Consider the following 21067-nt stretch of genomic DNA (forward strand, 5'->3'; position numbering starts at 1 on the left):
ACTGTAAATTCTAATGACCAGTTAATTTCAGAAGGCTAAGGAAAACATGAAAGACATTATGCAGTCTGTGACTGAGTACACAGAAGACCTCAGGTAGTAGGATTTCCTGAAACCTGAGCAAAAGAAGATTACAAGAGCACTGAAATTATTTTGGGAAACCTGAGTCACTTTAAGGCAAGCCATGCTGGTCATACCTTATTTTTCTGCCTATGAAGCATTGTGGTTGTTTTGTTTGATACATATTATTGTATCTAGCTGGCATGTTTTTGCCATTCTTTGTCACCCATTCACAAAGTACATCAACACTTTAGAATCTGGCTTTTATGAACAGTTTGTGACTAAATTAGCACACTTGACAGTTATCTTTTTCTCTTTCTTTTGTTACATTTTATGAAATTACAGTTCTGTTTCCTGCACCAAATTGCAGTAAAGCTTTTGTAACTTTTAAAAAATAAGTTTGTCATTTGGTCTATTCAAATAAAATAGTCTATTTCTTCAAATAACTTAAACATCTGCGGCAACTGAACTTTTTTCTGTTTAAAGGGAGTTTTTTTTTCTTGCCACTGTTGCCTTGGGGCTCGTTCTGGGGGTTCAGGCATATGGGTTCTATATTGAATTAAATCAGGGCTGAACAGTGGCTTGGTGTTTAGCACTTTAAATGGTGTATAGATAATGGATGGTTGGATGAACTGAACTGGCTAAACAATCTTAGTAGCAACACTAGAAAAAAGCTGAGACCCCAGAGCAAATCACATAACACACAGGCATCCCTGGAAAAAAAAACAAACCCATAGCTCTTGCAGATTCTTCAAAATTTTTATTGAAAAGCAAGACTGGACTTTGTAAGCATTGTACAATCAAATTTTTTTTTGGGGGGGGGGGGGAATCATCTTTTTTGTAGTAAAAAAAAAAATGAGGCCTTCTCTTTATTACAGAGGTAGATTCTTACATTACCTGAGAATCCATCTAGGCCAATGCCAAAGGAAGTAGATGTTGCAAAGTCCTCTCTCAGCTACAACCATCCACCACCTGTTCCTGTACATTTTCACATTTGTGTAGTTTTAAATACACAATTGTACGAAGGGGAACAATTAAGAAAGGCCAGGAAAGATTACAGAGAAAAAAAAACATCACAATGTCTGACCTATCTAATCACATATTTGCTGTTTTCCAACAGGTGTCTGTTCACATACATATTAGTACCCTCAGTTGGGATTCTCACTGACTTTACAATATACTGATGTTTTTTTTTTTTTTTACCACTACACCTAAAGGTATCTCAATGGTGAGAAAATGCTTGAATTAGGTGTTGAGTTTCTAAAAGACACTGATCTTGGATCACTCTTGTAGTTACACCCACAGATTAAAAAAAAAAAAACACAAAACAAAAGTGGGATTTCTAGTAAGGATGCAGCAGTCACAGGGGATTCCAGAGCATCCTTTATGAATGAAGTGCTAAATCCAACATGTTGTGCATGTTGCATATCGTTAGCTGGGTTATGAGATATTGGGGCCAGCGTGGTAAAAAACTTGACAATAAAATGTGCAAAGATGCAAGGGGATCCTATTTTTTACAAACTAAAACAGAAATTATTACAACTAAAACATTCCCATAATATGAAACAAGATCCAGAATTGAATTTGACCCTCTGTTTTGTTTCCATTCATCATATAAAATTTATACATACTGATGAGTTTTCTCATGTAATCCTGTAAAGTTCTTGTTAATATACAGCACTGACAGAACTCAACACCTTTTTATTCACAGTTATTTAAAAAAGCAAATTACATTCAACTATAAATTTGAAAGACAACAAAGCTCATTATTGTGTTATTTTTCAAATCTAATCCACATCATGGGGATCATCGGTCAGTGGACAAAGGTGCTTGAAAACACCTGATCTGGTGGTTCTCTCTACGACCTGTGGGGCCGATCAATGTTTCATGGTTCATCTGCTCCTGCTATTATCTCTTCACATCATTTTTGCTGTGTCAACAAAGGTGGACCACAAAAAAAAAACAGATGTCTTGACCTGCATTATTAATTTTATGTCACAATCTTGCATATTTTTATAATGCTGTATTTGATTCACAACCATATTTAAGGACGCAGTACAGGTGGAAAAGAAGGTTAAATGATCAAACAGAAATTTAAGCACCAATCCTCAAGATTTCAGACCTAACCAATTTGGTCTTACCTGTAGCAACAGATTAAGTTTTGACATTAAACAGCCCAGAGTTCCATTCAAAATGACACAGGCATCAACCGCTGCAGGAGGCAAACACCCTCTAAATCAAGTCATGGCTTAACAACAGAAGAAGACAGCTGATGATCAGTCACCTGACTGAATGCTGATTTAATGAAACACACGCAGTGGTATATCTGCCACATGGCACATAATACACTTAATCTTTTCCTCAGTTATGAGCAGGTCAAAAGATTCTGAAGTTTTAGAGTCACTGTAAGAAAAGTAAAAGCCAAACATGTTCAGAACAAAGCTGCACATCAATTCAAAAGTTTGTCAAGTTTACCCAATCCATGATTTTGTTCTCAAAATGTCACTATGCGGCTGCTCATTGGTGGCAGCGACCCACTGTAGGTTTCAGTTTCACTCTTTCTAGATATGTTCAAAAGGAGCACCTAGACTGATGATAGATGAGCAGACCATTGAACAACTATTTCTACTAACAGGTTGTGACGCCTGTGTAATTCTAAAGCTGACTTTGGTCAGACACACTGGCTGCCATATTACCGCTATCAATGAACTGATCGTAGTGATCACTGACACGCAAACAGCATTTCACAGTCAGGCTCAATTTTACCCCCAAGTTTGGTGTTCAATCCAAAATGCTTTCACACAGTAATTCTCAGATGGTTTGGCGTCATTATGATCTTTCCAGCGATACCTTGCACAAGTGTACAACAGTATATTGACAGCTGTTTTAGTCCTCGGAGTACAAGGCTTGTCCTGATTTTTGCATTTGGCATGTCCAATTTTAAGTTAACCCTTTAAGCTTCAGTCAATTCCAGCCGTTTTCAGTACAAAAAAATCGCTAATATTCTATTTTTAAAGAAAAAAAATTACGAAAAATACGGGGAATATTGGACGCGCATCGGGAGGTGCATTTCCTTGAAAACGACCGATTCGGGGATTTTATACCGACTTCAGGACATGTTTTGGACAAAATAGTTTACTGGCTTGTGTCATCTGATGTAAAAGGTTGGATTATGGCCGTTTTTTGTGGAATCTTTTTTTGTGTGTGTAATAATAAACCCGGAAATGTGAGTCGCGCTGTGTGCTTTGAAGCCGTGTATAGAGAACGGATGGATGAATATTTGTTTTTGTCGGACAAATGTGTTTTTCTCACCCGCTGTGGTAATCGCATCTGAAAGTGGTTTATACCGGCGGATTCATGAGAATCTAAGCTTTCCATCGGTGTATAGTGTTTGTATAATCGCGTTTGCACCAGTCGGACATTCTTGAAATTCCTATGCAAATTAGTAGGTGTACCGCCGGCGGTACACTGAAGCTTAAAGGGTTTTAAACACATTTTTTAAGATAAAGTGACATTCCCAGTAGGTGTATCTTGCAGTTAGCAAGCTGGTTACTTTCTTGGGCCATTGTGATCAACTGACCACAGCAAAGTACTGCATGTTCCCCACTAGTTACCATGTGGTAGGTCAGTCACAACATTCCTAAGTTTCAAATCAGAACCACCTTTGTCAATGACATGTGCATTAAGTTTGCAGTGGAAAAAAAAAAAAAAAAAAAATCAACCATGTAAAATGATCAACAAAGTATTTGACACTCCTTTGCTGTTCCTGAGGCCCAACCCTGACTGCTCAGTTAACATGACATCTTGTTTTCTCTTCCAGTTTTGTAGGTCACATTGTGAGTGCCTCATGTTGCCTCTTTTGTTAAACAGTTAAACTGCTGGGCAATGTAGATCCTTGCTTATATCAACACTAACTGCTTTTAGGTTGCTTCCCTTTTGCCTGGCTGAGCTGGGTCATAATAAATATATAACCACCTACGACAGAATGCAAATGAAGTACCCATTTTTGAATTTAATCAAACTACAATTTCCAAACAAGACGCGACACTGCAGGAAAATACCATGTGAAGAGAGAAATAAAAGGCCAGTTATACTTTGTGCAGCTTCAAACTGACTGCATGGAAGTCTCCTATGAAAATACAGTTATGATAGAAAACAGGGAGTACGAAGTGCTCGCCACAAAACCAATTATTACAACCAATATAAACATGGGCAAAGTTTTATAATGCAATCCTTGATACTATCATTTTATTGTTCTGAATCTATCGCACAAAAGATATGGGTTCATTTTCCGTGTAGAAATCTGGAGAGGCAAGTCGACAATTAAAATAAATGAAACGTCCATCAAAGATGGTTTTTCTGGCTAGTTGTGGAACTAGGCTGCAGCCATGTGGAGCTTTTCTATTCTTCCCTTCTCACCTCCACACAGGCTACGTAGACTCATTCAGGCCTGCTGTATGGTTGGCCTGTCTGCAGGCTGGCTGCTTGTCGTCATAACAGTAGTAGTTTTGTCAGTGAGGTCCATTTCAGATGGTCTGGAAGCTTGGTGGACCCCCTGTGTCTCCAGCCCATCACCCTGTGCTGAATCCTCAGAATCTGCCTCCTCCACCTCCTCTTCCTCCTCCCCAGCTGAAGTGTCCCGTGGCTGAGCCTCAGGAATTGCTGCACTCCCTTTGTCTCCCTGCTCCTGGAAGAGGCTGAGCCGGTTGTTCAGGTCGTTCCTCTCCTTCTGCAGAGCTCTGCACAGCCTCTCCAGCAGCTCCAGTTTCCCCTGCAGTGCCTTGAAGTGGCCATCACGCAGAGTTTTCTACAACACAACACAGCATTTCATGAGTATTCAAATGAATATTTTTGGGGAATCAGCAGTTTGAAGGAAGGACCAGATGAAACTAGAGAATGTCTAATCTGCGCAGTCAAGCAAAGAGACTTACCAAATCTTAAGTGACGATTAAATGTAAATTCGAAACCAAAATGTCAACATCATGATTCACAGATATTCACAAAAGCCACGCTGTTAGTATGCATCAGAATCTAAAATGGTAAATGGTCTTTACTGTGATGTACTTGTATACCTTTCTACCTTAGTGCTACTCAAAGCGCTTTACAATGTGTTTCATTCACACACCAATAGCTACATGCAGGGTGCTGCCTGCCATTGGGAACAACTTTAGGTTCAGTGTCTTGACCAAGGACACTTCGGCATGCGGGAGGGGGGGGACCAAATGACCAACCTTGAAGTGGACAACCCGCTCTACCACCTGAGCCACAGCCTCTGTGTCTTGGAGTAAGTGCTGAGATCCTTTATTTCAGTGGCAAATATTGGCAACACTATAACGTAAAAATACTCCATAGTTACAAGTCAACATCATGGATTTACACACAGCTGCACTATCACGACAATAAGTTGGTCCAAGTGTCAAAAATAAAAGCACAGACAGACAAACGTACGCTGATCACCACATAACGCTGCCGTTCCTTAGCGGAGTAAAAATGGACTAACAGATTTGGACGAAATTTTCAGGAAAGGTCAAAAATGACAGAAGGACCAAGTGATCAATTCCTGCCGCCCGCTACATATTTAAATCACACGATTCGGTATCCGTATATGACGTACACATTTATAACATACACCTGGTTGCAAGAACAAAGCCATTTTGTTTGTGGCTATATCTATATTAAATGGCCACATTCTATGTTGCTGAGATTTTTGATCATCAATAACTCATGAACAAATGCTGTATTTATATTTAAAAAATGCTGCATTTCTGACAATGGCACATGGGAGAATGAACAGCCTTGGCAGAGTACTGTGCTCTGAGTGCTTTTCTAGCTTTGTGTTGTTTTTGTTTTTTTTTTTTGTTCCTGTCAGATTTAAACTCACTGTGGGCTTATTTTTCACTGCAATATAAAGTCCTACACATCCCTTGAAACAACACAACCGTAACCAGAAGGAATTATATTCTGTACAGTACAATAAAGTCATAATGCCATAAAGCCTAAAAAACACACACAAAAAAAAACAAAGCAAGCACACAAAATTTGAATTTCTTTGACAAATGACTCTACAAAAGTATAACAAACCTGGAATCAGCATGTACAACATTACCCCAAGTGCCCACAGGTGCAACCAGTACTGGAAAACAAGCTCTACATACAATAGATATTTTACTAATATTTGAAATCTGTTTCCATCCTCTCTGTTCCATGTAAGCGCAGCCTGAAATTAAGCTAAAAAGGCCTTGAATCTTTGTCTCAATGACACTTGTTGCATTCAGGAATGTATTAATCTGATTACTGAAAGCAGTTTCTTTTGAGACATACAAATTAAAGGGATTTTGATGAAACATTGCAATTTTTTGTTTCAATTTGGTAATTTTTCTTGACCAAACCAAAATTGACACATTGTTAGTTCTAGGACTGCACTGCTGGAAAATTTGACATTTGTTATTCAATGCGTGTGCAGCTTCTTGCTACCACAAATGGTGTAATTTAGTTTTTTGTAGATTTTAAATGGCATGCTGTTTGGGGTGTTTAAAGGGTTAATTTAACAAAGCAATGTAGAGCAGAGGCATAAATTAGCATGAAATGAAGATAGGAAAAAAACTCCAATACCACCTGTTAAGTACGATACATAGTTTGCGTTATATGTTTACAAAGATCTCATAACCATGAAAGGTTTCTTCAGAAAATAGAATGTCTCTTTCAGCACATAGATCCCCTTTAACGGTTATCTTTACAGTGAAATAATTTACATACAGTGTGTTGGTGAGAAGCACTACGAGTGTTGATAGGCTTATTTTGGAACAAGCTATGCACGCACACACAATTCAGAAAAAGAAATAAGAAAGAGAACTAACGTTTGTATGTTTTTATTTTTCCTCATAAAACTCACCTCCTCTGCCATCTGCAGCAGGACCTGGTTATTGCTCTCCCATTTGGTCCTCCACTGTGTTGTTTCCTTTTCCAGCTTCTTGATCTTCTTGGTCATCTAGATACAAATCCAGAGAGTTAACAGTGGGAAGGGAAACCACTGAAAGGTGCTAACAGATGAAAGACTGTTTCTTTCCCTCACCTTCTCCATCTCTTGTCTAAAAGTGGTGAAGACTTCATTGCTTTTAGCCAGAGTGCTCTGAAACTCCTCAAACTTGTCCATATACAGGGAGAGCTTAGAGATGAGATGAGAGCAGAGAGAAACTCAGTTTCAAACCCTTCAGCTGAACTGAAGAGATCAAAAGGTTTTTATATATCAGGTTAGGAACTAGGGTATTAACAGATGTAATGATAAGTATGTGTGTTTACCTGCTGTTTAAGCTGTGTTTCTTGCTCCCTCATCAGCTCACACTTGCGTCTGGACTCTGTGGCATCTTTCAGCAGCTAAAGTATCACAGCAGTCAGAACAGGGTCAGGCAAGTTCGGTACCAACAATTATCCTAAGTATTGTTCAAAGATTTTATTTCTGCTCACTCACAATTTACCACTGCTATTTGATGGTAGAATAAAAAAGGAAAACATAAATGCATATAAAGAAGCACAGATGATGTACTCACAAAGTCTCTCTCTCGCTGCTGCTTCTCCTCCACTTCCTTCATCATCTCAGTGATTCTCTGCAGCTTGGCATCCATCAGCTGCTGCTGCAGCTCCTTGTGCTTGAACACCTTGTCTATGTGCTGCAATTGAGACACACACCTCATTTCCATTAGGCTAAGCATGTTTAATTTGTTTCCATACTTGTCTGCTCTGTGTAAACACAATCAGCAGTTTAGTCAAAAAGTCACAGAAGTTTTATCACGTGACTGCTGGCCACAGTGTCTTCACAGTGGTTCTGAGGAGGGCTTTTTTTTTTTTTTTTTTTTTTTTTATAGAATTAGGTAGAAACAGTTGAATTTTGGTTCATTTTTAATGGAACACAGAATAAAGTGGTTTTAAAGAAATGTCCCAGTTTTGTGCTCCTATTTGGTTATATTTTCCAACAGAATGACAAATCACAGATGAGGAGTTCAATTATGGTCAGAAAGTTGAAAATTTGAGGGTTCTTTTAATTTTACAGTTTCTGGCTAGTAAATGGTGTTATTTACTTGGGTGATTTTCCTGAAAGATAGCATGACTTTTAAACCAGCTGCTGGATTTTGGGGTTCAGAGGGTTAAAATTAGTTTTCTGTAATATTGCATTTGATCCTTGTGTACATGTTAAAGTATTCATTACCTTTGCCCTTTACAAACTGTTCAGCGTTTGAATTTGTGGGTGGTGTATATTGTTTTTCTGTAGCAGCAATAGCACAGTTATGGTATCTATACCAATATTACACTCAACAAAGATATAAACGCAACACTTTTGTTTGTTTTATTTTTTTTTGGGGGGGGGGGCGCTGCACAGTGGAGTAGTGGGTAGCACTTTTGCCTTGCAGCAAGAAGATCCCTGGTTCAAATCCCGGCCTGGGCCTGGGATCTTTCTGCATGGAGTTTGCATGTTCTCCCTGTGCATGCATGGGTTTCTCCGGGTACTCCGGCTTCCTCCCACAGTCCAAAAATATGCTGAGGTGAATTGATTACTCTAAATTGCCCGTAGGTGTGAATGTGAGTGTGATTGTGTGTCTGTATATGTAGACCTGCGACAGACTGGCGACCTGTCCAGGGTGTCCCCTGCCTTCGCCCGAGTCAGCTGGGATAGGCTCCAGCACCCCCCGCGACCCTAGTGAGGATAAAGCGGTGTATAGAGAATGGATGGATGGATAATTAATAAAATAACTCCTTTTTTGGTCCCACACACAACTTCGCACAGCCTCTTCAATGGCTGTGCGAAGTTGCTGGATATTGGTGGGAACTGGTACACGCTGTCGTATATGCTGATCCAGAGCATCCCAAACATGCTCAATGGGTGACATGTCCGGTGAGTATGCTGGCTATGCAAGAACTGGGACGTTTTCAGCTTCCAAGAATTGTGTATGGATCCTTGCAACATGGGGCCGTGCATTATCCAGCTGCAACATGAGGTGATGTTCTTGGATTTATGGCACAACAATGGGCCTCAGGATCTCGTCACGGTATCTCTGTGCATTCAAAATGCCATCAATAAAATGCACCTGTGTTCTTCATCCATAACAGACGCCTGCCCATACCATAACCCCACCGCCACCATGGTCCACTCCATCAACAACACTGACATCAGAAAACCGCTCACCCACACAACACCACACACGCTGTCTGCCATCTGCCCTGTGAGGCTGGTTGGATGTACTGCCAAATTCTCTGAAACGCCTTTGGAGAGGGCTTATGGTAGAGAAATGAACATTTAATACATGAGCAACAGCTCTGGTTGACATTCCTGCTGTCAGCACCAATTGCACGCTCCATCAAATCTTGCCACATCTGTGGCATTGTGCTGTGTGCACCTTTCAGAGTGGCCTTTTATTGTGGGCAGTCTAAGGCACACCTGTGCACTAATCATGGTGTCTAATCAGCATCTTGATATGGCACACCTGTGAGGTGGGATGGATTATCAGCAAAGGAGAAGTGCTCACAATCACAGATTTAGACAGATTTGTGAACAATATTTGAGAGAAATGGTGATATTGTGTGTGTGGAAAAAGTTTTAGATCTTTGAGTTCATCTCATAAAAAATAGGAGCAAAAAACAAAAGTGTTGCGTTTATATCTTTGTTGAGTGTACATGCTTGGTAGCTTACTTCATCGAGTATAAGACTTTGAATTCAACTTTTATTTATTTAGCTAGCACTAACTCGTATATCCTCTCATAGCACTCAACATAGTAACCTTATAAATTTTAAACAGAGAACCCAACAATCCAACATTTCCTTTGGATGCCCTATGAGCAAGCAGTCAGTGACAGTGGAAAGAAACCAAAAACAGCCACATTTGACAATGAGGAATTTCAAATTAGTCAGACAGAACTAGGCTCAGGGAGAACGTCCAACTGCCTTGACCAATTGGGTGAGAATGGGGGTGAGGGAGGTCAGAGATAGCAGATAGAGAACAAACAATTCATAAGAGAACTAGAAAAGCACTCGGAGAGCGCATACCTCCGCCAGGCCATCTGTCTGTCTGTTAACAGCATAACTCAAAAAGTCATGGATGGATTTTCACCAAATTTTTACAGAATGTCCGGAAGAGCAAAAGTAACAATCGATTAGATTTTGGAGGTGATCCGGATCCAGGATTTTTTTGAAGGACTCTGTACAATTGAGAGATGGCCCATCTCTCATAGGTGCGCTGAGAGAGCAGCTCATCCACTCTTTGTTGAACGCGTGAATTAAAATCATCCATGGAGTAGCCGGGGGCTTGGATGAAGGTGTGCTCGCCTTTGCCACTCTCCAAATCCACAACTCAGTGCTTGATATCAGCCGCGTTAATGCTCAGGAGAATGCAGAACACTACGGACGCCACAGAACATAAAGACGAGATTATGTTCAGCGCTGTCGTGCGGCAATATTGCCGCTTGTGAGACGCCACTTCTTTCGCCATTTTCGCCTCCACGCACTTAGATGCTCCTCTTGCCTCTCTGATCTCCATTTAACTACACTCGCCGTTGAGAGCAAACCGCATCTGGCGCAGAGTGACGAATTTAGTGGCACACTATCTCTCCGTGCGTGCGTGTGTTTGTATGTCTGCGACGCAGCGCACAGTGGCTGTATGGTGGTAGTGGTGGACAGACAAGCACTGTGCGTCTCCTGGCGGCCATCTCTCAATTGTACAGAGTCCTTCAAAAAAATCCTGGATCCAGACGGTGATCGGATCACCTCCAAAATCTAATCGATTGTTACTTTTGCTCTTCCGGACATCCTGTACAAATTTGGTGAAAATCCGTCCATGACTTTTTGAGTTATGCTGTTAACAGACAAACAGATAGACAGACAAACAAACTCCGGTGAATACATAACCTCCTGGCGGAGGTAACAATGAACATTTAGAACTTCAGGAAAGACACAAAGTTAATGAATGTAATGGTGGTGTGTAACTGTATGGAAGAAAGAGAGGAGACCAGTGCATCATGGGAGTCCCCTGGCAATCTAAACCTATAGCAGCATAAATAATAAAAAGTTCACTCAGGTGATCCTGAACAGTCCTAACTACTGCATAAGGTTTATCAAAAAAGAACGTTTTCAGCTTAAACTTAGAGTAGAGAGGGTATCTGCCACCTGAACCCAAACTGGGAGCGGATTCTACAGCAGAGGAGCTGATAAGTGAAGGCTTTGCCTATCATTCTACTTCTGGAAACTCTGGGAACCACAAGTAAACCTGCAGTCTGAGAGAAAAGAGCTGTGTTAGGATGATGTTGTACAATAAGGTCTCTGAGATGCGATGGAGCTTGGTCATTAAGAGTTTTATATGTGAGAAGCAAGATTTTAAATTTTATCCTGGATTTAACAGGCAGCCAGTGAAGAGATGTTAACGTTGGAGAAATATGATCTCAGCTAGTGGTTGCTGTCAGACCTCTGGCTGAAGCATTTTGTATCAGCTGGAGGTTTTTAAGAGACTTATTGGGACATCGTATTAATAAGGAACTACAAAAGTTCAGCCTAGAAGATACAAATGCATGGACTCGTTTTTCAGCATCACTCTGAGATATGTTGATATGATTTTAATAATTTTACTCAGGTGAAAGAAGGCCGTCCTACAAACTTGCTTTATGTTTCAGTTGAAGGACATATCCTGGTCAACAATAACTCCAAGGATCCTCACAGTAGAACTGGAGGCTAAGGCGATGCCATCTAGAGTAACTATCTGGTTAGACAGTGTGTTTTTGAAGTGCTTGGGCACATAAAGCATCAGTTTTATCTAAATTTAAATGAAGAAAATTACAGGTCATCCAGGCCTTTATATCCTTCAGACATGCCTGGAGTTTGACAAACTGATTGGCTTCAGAGAAAAAATTAGCTGAGTGTCATCTGCATAACAATGGAAATGTATGCAGTGCTTCCTAATAATATTGCCTAAGGGGAGCATGTACAACGTAAATAATATTCGTAATACAGAACCCTGTGAAACTCCATCACCAACTCTGGTGTGGGTAGAAGAATAATCATTAACATAAACAAACTGGAAACTTTCTGCTAAATATGATTTAAACCAGTTTAGTGCTGTTCCTTTAATCTCAATGATGTATTCCAGTCTATGTAACAAAATGCTGTGATCAGCTGTATCAAATGCAGCACTGAAATCCAGCAGAACAAGTCTGAGGTGTCCACTGTCAAGGATTTGCATTATTTGTTTTTTCTTTTTTAAAAACAGCCTCATTAGCCTGGACATGCAGCCACCACTTGTCTGGACAGGTTACTTTTACCTCAGTGAGTTTATGATGTAGTTTTGGGTAGTCTCACCTCCTCTCGGAGCTCATACTGCTCAATGAGCTTTTTGAGCTTCTCGGCCAGCTCCATGTTCTCCTGCCTCAGCTTGGTGTTGTGGGAGCTGTGCTGTTCCATCTGAACCTCAATATCACCCAAGGTCATCTGGAAGTGCAGCATGGCCTCCTTTCGCTGCTCTTCATACTCCCTGGAACGCTGGGCATTCTCCTCCTGTCGGGTGACAGATGAGGTTATGAGAGGAGGACAGTGAAATCTATTCTCCACACTGGCGACAAATGATATTATATAAAGGACAGAAGTACTGTAGATGACCTTAGTTACTCAAAAAAATCTTGACTATCAGAAGCTGGAGGAAAATGTTACCATATATGAGCAAATTAAAGCTGACATTGACAGGAATTAACAATTTTCAGTCAAAGTGCTGTACACAGAGACAAAAACAAAAATAAAACCAATAAAATAGACATCAGAAAAACAAAGAATTTAAGATTCATATGTAAAAGCACCATACAAGTGGGTCTTCAGCTTTGTTTTAAATACATCAATGGAAGACACCTGCCTGATTTCAGCAGGCAGACTGTTCCACAATGTTGATGCACAGAAAGAAAAAGCCCATTCCCCAACCGTCTTTTTACAGACCTTTGGGACGCTCAGAACCCCAGTCCCCTGGGAATGTAGAACACGAGTGGGGACATACGGGTTCACCTGATTGGACAGGTAAGACGGGGCAATTTCATTTACAATTTTGTAGGTTAGTAGCAGCACCTTAAAGCTCGTGTCCGGAGTTTCCGTTTGTTTTCAATTTATGTATCATTGTTTAACAAAGCTTAAATGTGTTAGTCTAGTTCGATACTATAATATAATGTTAGTATGACGCGATATGAAAATTTATTCATGAGCTCCGCCTTCCTCTCATAGACCCCCATGTTATTCCAAAAAGCGCCGGTCAGCAGCTAGCCAATCAAGTTCGAGCTTCCGCTTTGTCATGCTGTCAATCAACGGTTACGCACACAGCAAGCAAGCCCATGCAGAGGTGGGCGAGCTACGCACTAGGCAACCGTGCGTACATTTGTTTTGCTTGAGGCGGAGAGAGCATCAGGGATCAGCAACTTCCAGAAAAGTTACCAATCCCACGGCTTGTCAGGCCAAGAGACTGCAGGATGTTTTTTGGCTCGGGGTGCTCGCCTCGCTCCCCGACCACGGCCTCCATAGCCCGCCTGACGGCTTCGTTTAGATGCCCGACCTCTGGAGGAAGATGTTGGGGCGTCTGGGACATACTCTTCGTCAGTGGAGTCATGCAATTCTGAACTCTAGATAGAAATAAATAAACAATGTAACACATATACACGTGTAAATGCACTAAGTTTGATAAACAACGTCATCGAGAGGGATACACGAGTGTAATCACATATTGAAACTTTACTCGTTCGTCCTAGCAGATTCATGTTATTTTGGTATTAGGACAAGTTAGACTCAATACAGAATTCTAACGTAATTCCTTTATTATTTACTAAATGTACTAAATGTAGAAGAGTGGAAAACAGCAAAACAGGCAAGATACTGCAGCACTCCGGGCACTCCTGTCAGGTACTGCGCGCATGCACAAATAAAGGGGCGAAATCAGAGGGAGGTTGGGACCAACAGTGTTTTGGGAGACGCTGCGATTCAAACTCCGGACACGAGCTTTAAACTCTGCTCTAACCTGAACAGGTAGCCAGTGCAGAGATGCCAGCACTGGAGTGATACGTTCATATCTACTTGCTTTGGTCAGAACATGAGCTGTTGCGTTCTGGACCATCTGCAGACCACGAAGGCTCTTCTTTGGCAGACCTGATAAAAGGACATTACAGTAATCTAAAGGTGACGAAACAAAAGCATGAATTAGGACCTCAGCATCCTGAAATGACAGAATCAGTCAAATCTTGGATATGTTTCTGAGGTGAAAAAGGCCCCTCTGGTCACCTCTTTAATATAGAACTTGAACGAAAGAGTTTTACCAAAGAGCACACCAAGATTCTTGACTGTCTTTACCATTAAGAACTCGGGCTGGACCCGAATATCCCGAATATCTGAATATTCGTCGATCACATAAACATATACACATATGTTTATAACATATACACATGTTTATAACATATACACATATGTCTATGTGATCACCCCCTCCTCCCCCCAGACGAAAATATTCGGAGCTCGTCTCTTCCCTGTGCCTTCGGCCCACTTCGGCTCATCCCGTCGTGTTCTTCGGCTCATCTCGGCTCCTCCATTCGTGTTTGTAAACACCACCTGAATGGCTGCCGACTCTGACATCACGCTTCACTTCATTGCAACTGAAGACAAACGAAGGCAAAATTTGGACCCGGGAGACCAGACAAACGGATCCGAATATTTGGGCCGCCACAAGCCGCCCGCCCACCCCTTGGTGGTGGTGGGTGAATTAAAGAAGTGTCCATGTTATTGAAACACCATGTCACTTGTATGGATCATCAAGGATTAGTCATGAATTTGTGTTCTGAATACACTTTGCTTTATTCAAGGTTACCTGACTTGAACTAGTACAAAAACCTAAGTAGCAGTGGGCTGTTGTACCTTTAGTGTTTTGTTGTGTCTCTGTAGCTCCCTACAGAGACTCTCCAGCTTGCTGCGAGCCAGGATGGCCTTGCTGTGCTCCCCCTGCAAGTGGATCTTCTCCTTTACTATTTGAGACTGCTTCTTTTGCAGCGCTTTCAGTTGCTTCTGCATGCAGCGGCTCTCCTCCAGCTGAAAACACCACACAGTCACTAAAACAAAGACCACTTTACAGTCCAATGTTAATCTACTTTGCATAAATAAAAAGGCATATCATAGTAATTTGGAAATTAACCCTTTAAGCTTCAGTCAATTCCAGCCGTTTTCAGTACAAAAAAAAAAATCGCTAATATTCTATTTTTAAATAAAAAAAATTACGAAAAATACAGGGAATATTGGACGGGCATCGCGAGGTGCATTTCCTTGAAAATGACCGATTCGGGGACTTTATACCGACTTCAGGACATGTTTTGGACAAAATAGTTTACTGGCTTGTGTCATCTGGATGTAAAAGGTTGGATTATGGCCGTTTTTTATGAAATCTTTTTTTTTTTTGTGTGTAATAATAAACCCGGAAATGTGAGTCGCGCTGTGTGCGTTGAAGCCGTGTATAGAGAACGGATGGATGAATATTTGTTTTTGTCGGACAAATGTGTTTTTCTCACCCGCTGTGGTAATCGCATCTGAAAGTGGTTTATGCCGGCGGATTCATGAGAATCTAAGCTTTCCATCGGCGTATAGTGTTTGTATAATCGTGTTTGCAGCCGTCGAACATTCCTGAAATTCCTATGCAAATTAGTAGGTGTACCGCCGGCGGTACACTGAAGCTTAAGGGGTTAAAAGAATATACTATCAGTATCAAATACAGGTATTTAGACATTCTACTTACCAGGTCTGCATATTTCTTGCACAGAGCTGCTAGTTTCTCCTCGGGAGTGGCTAGAGTGTTGAGGGCTTGCATTAAAAGAACAACTTCCTTCCCTGGAACATAAACCAAACAAAGGACAAAAATTTAATAAACTGGAACGGACATATTGGTTCAGCTGCACCACACTATAATGCTACTGAAGGGGGAAAAAACACGGTGGATTTTTTATTTCTTTAAAGCAATCACAGTGGTCATGGGTACAATTAAGTGTGGGGCTTTGGTGTTCCCCTTAAAACAGTGATGGTAGAATTGTTGTGGTTGAACAATTGCATATAGGGAGACGAACATTGTGATGAAAATGGATAATTCACTACAAAAAAAACTACCAGGGCTACCTTACTGAATGCTCCAACTCCTAGGCAAAACTTTGAGACAGTTTTATTTTCCCTGCAATTAGGCTGATGCTCAGATGTTGCTGTTGTTGTTTCTCGGGGCGAAGAAAATGGTAATGTACAGACAGGGGGGGTAGACCAAAATGACCATCCAAAGTGCAGGCTTATACCCAAAACTTACATCCAGTGAGTCAGACTAGACAGAATATAACCATTGGCGATTTTGATGCCACTCAAAAAAGTATAATAGGAAGTATATTCTCAACAGCATTGCCCAAAGAACTGAAAATCGGATTATTATCTGGTTTTCAGTTTCTGTGTATTCTAATTACAAAAGAGCACTGATAATTTCAGACAACTACATTATTACCTATAAGATAACAGCTTTCAAGCAAAATTTTATATACAATATTTACCAAAAGACCTATTTTAGAAAGGTCAAAGTTAATCCTAAAAACTAATTATATTGTTGTGATCGAAATAAATTACTTTTTCTTTGGATATACTATATACAACCAGTGAAATGTTTTAGAATGCCCCAATTTTTCCAGTTTTGTATTTAAATTCAAATAGTTCAAGTCCAATGAATAGCTTGAAATGGTACAAAGATAAGCGGTGAACTGCCAAAGGTTTTAGAAAAAAGTAAGGCTACCTAAAACTGAAAAATAATGTACATTTCAGAATTATACAAAAAGGCATTTTTAAGGGAACAAGAAATGGGTTAACAACTTAAAGCTGTTCTGCAGCAGTGGAGGTTGATCAAGCCTTGAAAGTTGGAGTGACCAAATCCTACAGGTGTCCCAACTTTTCTTGATTACTTCCAACACCCTCTGCCTGCATAAAAGTAGTGGAACACACCGTGGCACCAAACCCTCGAGAGCATTATTTGAACAGCACTGTACTGCAAAAAGTAGTGTGCTGCTATAAAAATGGTGAGGGAAAGACAATTAACAATAGAAGAGAGACAGACCATCACAACACTTAATATATAGGTCTTTCCTAGAGAGAAATTGCAAAGAAAGTCAAGGTTTCAGTGAGTACAGTTGTCTTTGTTATTAAACTTTAGACCGGTATAGTACAGACTTATACTTCAGCTGTTTATTGTGTTTTATATTTCACAATACCTTAAAGGAAAGAAAGAGGGGGAAAAAACAAGACAAAAATGAACTTGCCATCACACTGAAGAACTAGGAACATGTCTAGAGTGCCTGTAAGATTGAACCGTGGTGCCCTTACCAAAGGTTGTGTCCCCTGTGGTCTTCATGTCACCTCCAGGATCAAGCTCTGCCTCGCCTAGGTCACTGGGACTGTCCTCTCTGCCTGGAGTTTCTCCTCTCTCCTCCTCCTCAGTGCAGCACAACTCCAAACCAAACTCTGTAACCTCCTCCTGATAACATACACACGCATCCACATGAATATGAAGCATTTATATAGTTTCACTTAATAGTTTCATAAATAATAATAATTCCAGGAAGTTCCATGAATCAACAAGAGTATTTCTACTAAAGCTTCGCCCACATTAAGACTTCAACCTCGCTCTGGACGAGTATTTTAGCACTGTTTGAAAGACAATGTCTTTCCATACTAATAGGTCTAAAAACAGCGTCCGTTTTAGGGGTCCTGTACTGCAGGAGCAGTAGGGATGTTTGGTGAGTTACGCAATTTAAAACATTAATGTGCTAGTGTAATAGCTGAAACCAATCTGCAGGTTTAGTTCTCTGCTTAGCCGTCTGAACCCCAAGCAGTTTTTGGCTGTTTCTTTGCTCCTGTCATAGTTTTGATAACTGTGGGCTTATTGTTCTGCACTTCTATGGAAACAGTACAATCATGAATGGGGGGGAAATGTTACTCACCTAATACTTTTACCACTTCAAATGTTTCAACTGGCCTGATGTGTCAAGCACATGAACACTTGCTAAATATCAATATAAAAGTCACAATTATGTATTGGTCATACGGACAGCACGGCGGTAGCACTGTTGCCTCACAGCTCTAAGGTGCTGGGTTGGAATCCGAACCTGGGATCTTTCTGTGTGGAGTTTGCATGTCTTGCATGGGTTTTCCCTTCCTACCACAATCCAAATACATACTGAGGTGTATTGATGATTCTAAATTGTCCATATGTGCAAATCTGAGTGTGCTTGGTTTTTTCTGTGTAGCTCTGTGATGAACTGGCGACATGTCCAAGGTGAACCCTACTATCCTAAGTTTAAGTGTACGCTTTATTCAAATGTTTTCAGGGCTTTACCTCAGAGAGTTAGAACTTGTATACTGCTCTTCTCAAAGCCAACAGGTTTGCTAAAAACAGCAATTTTGCATTGCAGAATTCAGGAGTTGTTGTGTGTCACTCTGGTGTTTTACCACATTTGTTAGGATATCAATTAAGAATTTAAAACACTAAAATCATACAATAACCTAAACCAACATACCAATGGGGGCAGCAGTAAACTGACATTACAGCAGTATGTTGTTTAATTTCTGTAGCTTCTGAGCTGGCACTCCTGTCTGTTTCTCCAAACTGAGGGCTAAGGGTGTGCTGACAGTCATCTACTGTGGCAAATGTGGTGATAAGAAAAAAAAAAGTATGTAAAAGAGACTGTGTACAATTCAAACATAAACGTCAACATTTTTACGCACAATACCAAATCATAGCTTTATGCTTATTTTCATCTGCAGGCCCTTGTAGTCTCATTTGTAGTACTCCATTTTAAAGAAAGTGCACTATAACTATGATGGCAAGACAAACTCAGAAACACTGACATAAAATAACATGTTAACAGTGGTTACCTGAGATGGGCTGTCCAGGTCAGGTGGGGAATCACTGCCTCCCACAATTCTTCTGCTTGCCACATCAATCTCACAGACTCCTGTTTTCTCCATCAGTGTTGATCACAAGCTAGAAATACATAGTAAACCAGGACTCTTAGAAAATGTATATAAAACACTGCATGACCAAATTCTCGTATCTAGTAATAAGCAGTAGAAACAGAATTTGAAATAATGGTACCGTGAGCCTACCATTGGCTACAGACATTAAACCCAATACATAAAATCTCACCTCTGACTCTTCTTCAATAATTAACAATTTTAACATCTTCAAAATCATTTTTACATCGAGAATCATTAAGTCTTCTGCTTTTGTTTTTCTCACTGCAAAGTACTAATACATGATAGCAGGCTGTTGCTGTACTAGCTTCATGATATTTACATCTACTTCCTCATAAAGTCACATGAAATGGTGCTCTGCTATGATTGCTCCCTCTGGCACAATATCCTGTAGTGTGTGTATATCAAAGTTTACACAGAAGAATATTTGTGCAGTTTCTTCTTATAGGTGTGAGGCAGCCTGATTAAACAATTAGTTACATTGTTAAAATCACTGCAGTGTGAGTTAGGGTTTACTCAAAACAGTGCCAACAAGATATGATTTAGAAATAGTCAAATTGATGCTGAGCACACAGGCCCAACATGTAACCTTACATGTGCAAAATATTTTAAAACAATTCAAGGGTCAAAACCACAAAATCCACAGCTGACTTCAATCATATCAGCTTTCCTTATTGTTTCCTTCAGAGTTGACCAAAAAATTCGATTTGTGGAAACAACCACTTGATAACAGCACCTCCGTGTTGATGTACTACAAGCTAACAGCACCAGGGCTACGTTCACAGCAGATTCCCCATTCAGGACAGCCATGTCTAAAGTGTCAAAAGCACTTTTCTGAAATTTGCTTAACTTGTACACTAAGCGTGGCTATTGCCACATGACAAAAACCGGACAGAGAGAAACAAGCCTTTCACGTTAGTACCGTCTCATCAATGCAATTCCACTTACTGAGCATCAGGCTGCAAAAGTCAACCACGTGTGGACAACGGCAGCCTGAATACGCCGACCGACACGGTTAAATATGACAGCACTGCACACAGCGTACCGCGAAGTGGAGTCCGCATCAATATGATTTACATTTTGATAGTAGTAAGTTCTGTATGAATTATGGACCGTGTGGTGAATCCACACTTCAATCAACTCGTGTAAATGTCAGAGATACTTGCACACACAAAGAACATGTAGTTAGCTCATTATGAGAAACTTAAGGACTATCTCGTTTATGATAATCCGAACTCAAACCGAATAAAAGGATACACAATTCCGCGTTTACAAACCGTCTTTAAAATGTAGCATCTGCCGTGTGCTCCTAGGGATCCACAAGGTAGCCATAAATCTTCGAAATGGTAAGCGGAGTCTGGTGTGACGTCCCATCGACTTAAGACAGAACGGCGCGTACGGGTTCCTGGTCATGTTAGCTATTTAGTCAAACGCGCAATTTCAGTATATATCCCTACAAATTAGCTTCCCTTAACATAGTTGTATCACTTTAAACGAATGTTACCCTGGATAGCAAAGAGTTTAGCTAAAAGAAAAACACCAGTAAACCACGATTCTAATGTACGCGAACATTAGTTTGCTATTGTTAGCAGGGCTAATCCTGTGCTAACAGCTAGTAGGTGGCTAGCTCTGCTGGCTAACACTAGTGAACTTTACTTCGGCAAATATCAAATGTGTCATAGTGAAGGCAAAAGCTACACGGTCCAGTTAAAAGAGACGGGTCGCATACTACACTGACGATATGTAAAATCAACATGATAGAATACTTTAAAAGCAAATATGTTGTTGAAACACATTGAACCTTTACCTGTGTGTTTTCACTGTAGATGAAAGCAGGACACAGTTGTCAACACACCAGAACTGTCACACAATAGGGAAAATGTCTGATCGAATCCTTTCAAAATAAAATCTAGTTCAAAGTTCAATTTGAACGCACGCACACACAGACACAGCTGACATTAAATTTTCGTTATAACA

At 40.5% G+C, this 21067-nt stretch overlaps 1 protein-coding gene across 3 annotated transcripts; it reads right to left on the reverse strand.

Annotated features, from left to right (window-relative positions):
- Positions 1–802: 802 nt before the first annotated feature.
- On the reverse strand, positions 803–21015 carry txlng (taxilin gamma). Of its 3 annotated transcripts, none has more exons than XM_051942334.1 (11): positions 20898–21015; positions 18992–19100; positions 17441–17591; positions 15834–15925; positions 14966–15136; positions 12392–12586; positions 7605–7724; positions 7357–7431; positions 7130–7222; positions 6950–7045; positions 803–4864 (listed from the first exon to the last, which is right to left on the reverse strand). In XM_051942334.1, the coding sequence occupies exons 2-11, from the start codon at positions 19082–19084 to the stop codon at positions 4502–4504; spliced, it is 1449 nt and encodes a 482-aa protein (XP_051798294.1). In that variant the 5' UTR covers positions 19085–19100; positions 20898–21015; the 3' UTR covers positions 803–4501. The 3 variants fall into 3 exon arrangements, with proteins under 3 accessions (XP_051798294.1, XP_051798299.1, XP_051798307.1); XM_051942339.1 differs by lacking the exon at positions 20898–21015 and adding an exon at positions 20368–20633; XM_051942347.1 differs by having other exon boundaries at positions 4760–5385.
- Positions 21016–21067: the final 52 nt, after the last annotated feature.

Source organism: Acanthochromis polyacanthus, chromosome 2 (genome assembly GCF_021347895.1).
Source record: "Acanthochromis polyacanthus isolate Apoly-LR-REF ecotype Palm Island chromosome 2, KAUST_Apoly_ChrSc, whole genome shotgun sequence".
Classification (NCBI taxonomy): Eukaryota; Metazoa; Chordata; class Actinopteri; family Pomacentridae; genus Acanthochromis; species Acanthochromis polyacanthus.

Excerpts from the sequence above, each read along its gene's own strand:
- txlng (XM_051942334.1), bottom strand. The coding sequence starts at position 19,084 with ATGGAGAAAACAGGAGTCTGTGAGATTGATGTGGCAAGCAGAAGAATT. Across the intron at positions 17,592-18,991 it reads ACCTGGACAGCCCATCTCAG|GAGGAGGTTACAGAGTTTGG; the intron begins GTAACCACTGTT and ends GTATGTTATCAG. Across the intron at positions 7,432-7,604 it reads AGCAGCGAGAGAGAGACTTT|CTGCTGAAAGATGCCACAGA; the intron begins GTGAGTACATCA and ends GTGATACTTTAG.